The 6,987-nt window shown below is 62.6% G+C and overlaps 1 protein-coding gene across 3 annotated transcripts; it reads right to left on the minus strand.

Annotated features, from left to right (window-relative positions):
- On the minus strand, nucleotides 1-4,340 carry FUT7 (fucosyltransferase 7). 3 transcript variants are annotated; one of them, XM_072778805.1, is made up of 3 exons: nucleotides 3,936-4,340; nucleotides 1,693-1,830; nucleotides 1-1,607 (listed from the first exon to the last, which is right to left on the minus strand). In XM_072778805.1, exons 2-3 carry the CDS (start codon nucleotides 1,703-1,705, stop codon nucleotides 592-594), a joined length of 1,029 nt encoding a protein of 342 aa, XP_072634906.1. In that variant the 5' UTR covers nucleotides 1,706-1,830; nucleotides 3,936-4,340; the 3' UTR covers nucleotides 1-591. The 3 variants fall into 3 exon arrangements, with proteins under 3 accessions (XP_072634906.1, XP_072634905.1, XP_072634907.1); XM_072778804.1 differs by lacking the exon at nucleotides 3,936-4,340 and adding an exon at nucleotides 2,480-3,895; XM_072778806.1 differs by lacking the exon at nucleotides 3,936-4,340 and adding an exon at nucleotides 2,243-2,445.
- Nucleotides 4,341-6,987: the final 2,647 nt, after the last annotated feature.

The following is a 6,987-nucleotide window of genomic DNA, read 5'->3' on the forward strand; positions in this document are numbered from 1 at the left end:
TTATTTTGTCCTCTCGTTCTTTATTGATCGCTGCCCCTTCCAGAGTGGACTGCAGGGTGCAAGAAGGCCAGCATCCTGGCTTGCTTGTCACGGTGTCCCCAGGGCCTTGCACAGGTCGGCACACAGGGGCTCCGGCACTGTGCCTGCCCGTCCCCAGCCAAGGGACCTCAGTGACAGAGCAAGTCCCCCCCAGAGGGCATGCCCCCAGCCCCAGGGCCTGGCCTCTGCCCTTTCCCAGCCCAAGTCTGGGAAGAGTTGTTCCACCCGGGGTTTTATCAAGGTGGGGAGGGGGATCCTGAGAGGTCCTGGGGAGCCTGTGTCTTTGATCAACTAGCAACAAGCATCCCCACTAACTCCCGCCCTCACCTTCCCCTCCAAATGCCTGCCCAGCAGCCTCCTTCTCCCGGCAGCCTGCCCAGACCAGCCCACTCCTCCCTTACCCTTGCTTTCCGGCCTCCAACCCCAGCCTCTGTATTAACCTGATGGTTGCCTGTGGGGGCCGGATGCCTGGTGGTTTGATTTCAACACCCAGCCTTCCACCCACACCACCAGCGCCCGCCACCCTCCTCTGCCTCCCCCTCTGGCCAGAGCTCAGGCTTGGAACCAGCCCTGGAGGTCCTGGTAGACCTGGCCTCGGGGGAGGTGGGGGTAGTGGGTGCAGATGGCGCAGAAGCGTTCCCGCCAGTCCCCAAACAGCCGCACACGGAGCCGGTCTCGCCAGGCGAAATAGCGCCGATAGTGGCTCTCGTTCATGTTAGCCAGGAAGGAGGCCAGTTCTTGGGCTGTGCTGAAGTCGTCCACATGAACAAAGGCGTCAGCTGGTGCAAAGGCCTCGTACGTGGCCCTCGGGGGCCCCAGCACGACAGGGACCGTGCCGGCTGCCAGCGCGTTGCGCCAGAACTTCTCAGTGATGTAGTCTTGGTGCTGTGAGTTCTCGAAAGATAGGTAGAAGAGGTACTGGGCCACGGTGGGCAGCAGGCAGTTAGCGCACAAGGGCTGCCTGTTGGCGCGGCCGAACACATCCACCTGCAGGTGAGGCGCCAGCTGCCGGTACACCTGGACACGCCGCTGCCGCTCCTGGAAGTTGCTCACCACCCAGGCTGCCACCCTCTTCTTGGCCGGCAGTGGCGGCGCAGGCCCCTGGTGAGGCTCCAGCTGGCCATAGGGCACGAAGATATCCGAGTCACGCCGGTAGCTTAGCACCCAATTAAAGATCCCACCGAGGCGACCAAGGCCGTGGGTGTGGCTGGGCGACTCCATGGAGACCCACACCCAGGGCTGTCCACGTGGGCGCTTGGCCAGAGGCAGACGAGCCTGCTGGGTCTGCAGCTCTCGGTGGTGGAAAACCACAGCATCTGCGCTGGCCAGCAAGCTGTGGTTGGTGCTCAGATGGCAGTGGGCCACCCCAAAGCTGATGCAGGTGTTGCTGGGAAGCTCTGGGGGCCGGTCGCTGAAGGGCCAGTGCCAGATGAGGATGATGAGCGTGTGCGGGGGCGCAGGGCCTCCGGTGGGGGGTGACCCAAGCAGCCAAAGGAGCCATATGGCAGAAAGCAGGGCGGCTCCGGCCAGGACCCCCACAGCCCGGAGCCTCCGGGAGAGGCTGTACCCTACATGGGACACAGGAGATGCTGTCTTCCCAGGCTTGCCCCAGGGCCCCATCCTCCCACACCTCCCTGGGGACCAGACACTCACCGGCACTGTTCATCTGCAGCACCCAGAATCAGTCACCCGGGGATCTCCAATCACAGCAGCCACTAGGCAGAGGTGCCCTGCAATCACAGCTGCACCCTCATGCGCAGCCCAGCCTAGAGGCCCTGTCCTTTCATCTGCCTAAGATGAGAGAAACCAGGGTATCTTCCTGCTGCTGCCCCGCCCCTGCCCCCGCCCTGGAGGTGAACTTTGGCATCCACCACCATCCTCACTCCACCTCCCACCCCAGGCCTCCAGTTGCTGGGGCACCATCTGGAGCCCAATATCATGCCCCCTCCCCCCGCTGGCCTCTGAAGGGGCCTGGGGATGACCTGCTGGGCAGGGGCAGAATGAGGTGAGGCCACCCTAGGTGGAGGTGGCCCCCTCCCCAGAAGGATACCCTGGATGTAAGGACCCAGTCCTTGCCCACCCCCCAGGGCACACTTCCCTGGCAGGCGGCACAGAGCCCCAGGCCAGAGCTGCCCTCCCGAGGTGGTGTCACCCACTTCCCCTGCTCAAGGCTTGCTCGGCCACGGCCCCCAGAAGCTCATACCGCAGCTGTGCTGAGCTCAGCCATCTGCCAAGAGGCTGAGGTTTCTCCCTTGGCTTCTAGTTGGGTAGCCCACCCCACCTGCCCTCTGGCAGCTCTAGGACACCTTGTCCTGGAGCCCAGATTCCCAGAGAAGGGGTCTCTGTGCCGGGGCCCACATGAGGCCACAACACGTGTCCCAGGCCTAGCCTGGGCCTGGCCGCAGGGGGGCTGCAGGGCCCTTTTGCTTTCTTTCCTCACCCAAGGTCACGTGTCCATAGAAGTCCAGGGTCCTGGCCAGCCTGGGAAGAGCTGGAATGGGGGCAGGGGCCTGCCCTGGGGGACTCCAGGCCCCACAGCCCAGGATGGGGGTGGGGACAGAGAGGGGGCTTTCCAGACTGGAAAGGGGAGGAGACGCTGTGTCCCTGACACTGGCAGGTAGGGGCTGGCGCCTGCTCCAGGAAGGACAAGGCACTCGTCCAGAGGCCCTGTCCTCCCCCACCCCCACCCTTTGAGCAGCCCTGGGGGCCAGGCCTGCAGGTCCAGTTCCTTCCCCTTCTGCTTCAGTTCCTCTGAGCTGGAGAGACCGAATGCCAGTCAGCATTATCAGACTTCCCCAAGCTCTGGCCTGGGGAAGAGCTTCAGCCGAGCTGCTGCCCTATCACTTCCCTTCACCCTGGCTGGACCCTTGCTTGGTCCCAGACGTGGCAGGACAGGGACCGACTCTCACACTCAGCATCTGAAGGCCTCAGGCCGGTGCCATTCTGGAAGGCTCTGAGATAGGTGTCGTGGAAGGAAGAGCATGTGGGAACTACTGGCTGGGTCTGCTGCCCCATGCCATCCTGGGGGCCTTCCACCACCCTGCTATCCCCATCCTGTTTCACTTCTGCGCATCTGGGGCTGCTGGCCTCCTCCAGCTCCTGCCCTCGGCAAGGACCAGACGGCTACTGGGGTGGAGCCAGGGAGATGGCAGCAGGCTGACAGTGGAGACAGAGGCAGGCGAGCACAGGAGAGGGGGCAGTTGGCATCTTTGGGGCTCCCCAGCCCCTGCAAAACCTCTGAGCTGTGGCGGGGCTTTGCGCAATACCCAAGGCAGGAAGGGAGGCTGTAGGATCTGGTGGGGACCATCTGGTATGGACGGAGCCACAAGGCCTGACTCCCCGCTAGCGGGCACCAGGTCCTGACCAGAGCCAGCAGCTGTGGTTGGCCCACGTCCCTTTGGCAACCCCGACGTTTAGGGAGATGGCCATGGGGCCCCACCCTTGCATCTCTTCCTTGGCAGGGGGACCGCAGAGGAGCCACGCCCTGCCTTCCGGCCTTACTTTAGCCCACCTCTTCTCTCTGGGGCGGGCACCCAGAAGGTGGTAGAAGCATGTGGAAAGGAGCTGATCCTGCTTCTGGCTGCCAGCACCCCTGCCCTTCCTGTTTGCATGGCCAGGGTGGCCGTGGCCCTTGCCACAGGCCTCACCCATACCCACAGACTGCTCCCTTCCTGGGTGGACTCAAGGAGCCTCCCCTTCCTCCGCCCTGGGTCCACCGCTCCTTCGTCACATATCTGCCACACGGGTTGGCAGCCCCGGGGCCCCTATCGTGGGAACCTGCAGGCTGGCAAATGGGGCCCTGAGATTTGGCCCAGAAACAGGTCAGAATGAAAGGCTCTCTGAGGAAAGCAAAGAAGGTGAGACAGCATGAGTCAAATGGAAAGTGGGGGCCTCACCGTTCCATCTCACACTAGGCCCCGTGACTCACTGGGACACTGGTGGGCACCCAACTCCAGCTCCACCGCCCATGAGTAGCTTGGAATCAGGAACACACTGTTACTCTCTCAGGGCAGCCGCAGGGCCAGCCTCCCCAGGCGGGGCAGGGGAACTGGTGAAGAAACAGCAAACCCAGGGGCCCTGGCACAGATAGAGGATGGGCCACTGGCCTGCTGACCGCCTCCTCTTGCAGAAACAGCATCCAGAGTGGTGGGGGAGGCAGACCAGGCCTTAGCCCCCCAGGGGGGTTTGTCTCAGGAGAGAAGGCCAGAGCCCAGCTGTCCACCCGCCCCAGGTGTTATCTTGAGGGAAGCAAAGGCCGGATGGATGCCCAGGTGCCTGTGTGCCCGGAAAGCCCCCTGGTGGCTGTGCCCCAGAGCCACCTGTTTCCTGCAGAGGAGGGAGCCAAGGCTGCGGAGAGGAGTGTGCTTTATTGTCGACGATGACAAGATGAGTTTTGGGGGGGGGGGGCGGGGGTCAGGGAACGCCTTTGGAAGGTGGGTGCAGAGAGGGGCAGGGAGCTGGGGAGCTTCCAGGTTGGGGCTGTAGCAGGAGGGCTGCAGCAGGATGGGCAGCTCCCCTGCCTGGAGGACACGGGTGGAGGCCCGCCGTGCAGCACCTGCTCCCTTCCTTCCCTTCCTGCCTAGGCCCAGCCCAGTGGGCATATTCACGTCCTCATGCAAGAGAGGCTGGCGGGACCTCTGTGCCCTGAGCCTGACTTGGGCTCGGCTCTCTCTGTTCTACACACCTGCTCTGGTGGGCGGCACAGCTGGGGTGGGGGTGTTGTAGGGTACTAGGAATCGGGCACCAGCCCAGCCAGTTACCCAGGCTGACAGGAGACTGTGTCTGACCTGCTGGAGAAGAGCACCCTCTCCTGGGGCCTGCAGAGGGACAGGTTCATACCTTGTAGGGTCTTGGCTAAGGGACTACTCTACCCTACATTCTGTGCCAAGCGTGGCCTTCCCCCCATGGTCTCGCAGGTGTGGGGGCATCTCCAAATAGATGAGTGTCACCTCAGGGTCTATGTTGGGCTGCAGGAATGTTACCCTTTGTCACCTGTGCTCAGGATGCCAAACCAGGGAAGGTTTGCTAAGGGGCTGAAGCACAGGCGGGCCCTGAGAGCAGAGACCAGATCAGCCTTTTGTGTCAAGGAGGTGGCTCATGGGCAGGGGCTTAGATAGCAGCAGGAGCAGCAGCAGGGGGCTCTGAGGCTATAGGTGGTGGGGAGGAAGGTCATGGGCCCCTCACGCAGGACTGGGGTCTCCAGAGTCCCTGTGAAGACAGGGCTTCCCTGGATGCCAGGGCCCAGCCTTGGGGCCGCCAACTGTATGTGGGACCTGTGTGAGGAAGCAGGGACTGGCTCTGTCTAAGCTAGCCAGAGGCCAAGGAAGCCAAAGGAGCCCGGTGGGGGGTGGGCTGCCAAGCTGAGCCAGGAGCCAGGCTGAGGGAGCACCCACTACCCAGAAGAGCCCACCCCACCCTGCATCCTCTGGCCTGGACATTCCCATTCCTGTCTCCTTGCAGCTGCTCCAGAGGGAGACCCTCCTGCCTGAGGCCCTGGGGACTAGGCATGGAGGGTCCTGGAGGGCAGGCTGGGGGCCTTGGCGGCTACTCTCTGCCCAGATCACTCCACAGGAGGTGGGCAAGACCCCAGATGTCAGGGGAACCTCCTGGCCCTAGGCGTGTGGGCACCAGCCAGCCAGCCAGACACCTGAGCCGTCTTGAGTGAGGCTGAACAGCTCCACACCCCACGTCCTCCATAGATGCCTTCCGGATGGCACAGAGCAGGTGCCAGTGGATACACGATCCTTGGCACCCTGCCCTCACCTCCCACAGGTTCCTAGCTCCTCTGCCTTCTGCTGTCTCCCACACTGCTGCACAAAAGGGAAACTGAGGCTCCCAGCTGAGAGCCAGCCCAAGGCCACAGCCCAGGATTCAGGGTGGATGGTCCCTGGCCCTAAAGATGTCTTGCTTTAGGACAAGCCACTCGCTCCCAGCTAGGGCAAACCCATTTCCCCAGCGCAGCCCCCCATCTCTGCTTAGGAACCCACCTGTCCCAAATGGGCCTCGTTTTCCCCTCTCCGACCTACCCCCATCTACCCAGGGGCCAGAAGTTCAGAATTCTCTGAACACCCATTCCCAGAAACCAGTATGGGGCTTCTGAATCCAACCTGTGCCCTTCCCAGCCTCAGGTGGCAGACATGTCCATCCCTGCCCTGGATCCACAGCAGGCCCCACTGCTCCCTGGGCCCCAGAAGTCCCTCCCCACCCAGCCTCTGCACCTTGGATCCTGTAGTGCAACCTCCTGCTCTGCACCTTCATCTGAAGGGCACTCTTCCTTCCAGCAGCCTCCTTGCTCCAGGGTGGGTGGCAGGGGTGGGCTAAGACCCAGCTCCTGACATTCGGGGTCCCCACCACCTGTCTCTTTAGCTGGCCTACACTGGCCCTCAGATCCCTCTGCCTACCATGCCCCCCTACCCGCCCCCCCCCCCCCCCACACACACACATGCTGCAAGAACCCAGGGGCCTCTGTGGTTCCTGGCACAAACCCACACTCAGAGCCTGCATCCTGTTCCTTCCCGCCTTCTAGCCCAGGTGGACAATAGCAGAAATGGAGTCTGGGTGCCCACGGCCAGGTGTCTGTGGGTCCCCACTCCCCTCACAGCCCTGCTCTTTTTAGCATAGGTGGAATGGGAGCTTTGGGAGAGTGACACCAACACCAGACCAGCCTGGCCATGTACTTTACTTCTCCCTTCCCTACTTGAGACAGAGGTTTCAGTAGGGGAGAGGCCTACAGGAGGAAAGGATAGGGGTGATCTGTGTTGGAAGAAAAATGAAGTCTCTTCCCCAGCAGGGGGTGAGAAGATCCTTCCCAGCAGAAGCAGGGCACAGACATGCACCCCCCGACACCATCTCTGGGCATGCAGGAGGAAGCCCCAGACCTCCCCTACAGGGTCCATGCACCACACCCCAAATGATGGGATGGAGGTCAGTCTCTAGCATGCCAACATG

This window comes from Canis lupus, chromosome 16 (genome assembly GCF_048164855.1).
Source record: "Canis lupus baileyi chromosome 16, mCanLup2.hap1, whole genome shotgun sequence".
In the NCBI taxonomy this organism is placed as follows: Eukaryota; Metazoa; Chordata; class Mammalia; order Carnivora; family Canidae; genus Canis; species Canis lupus.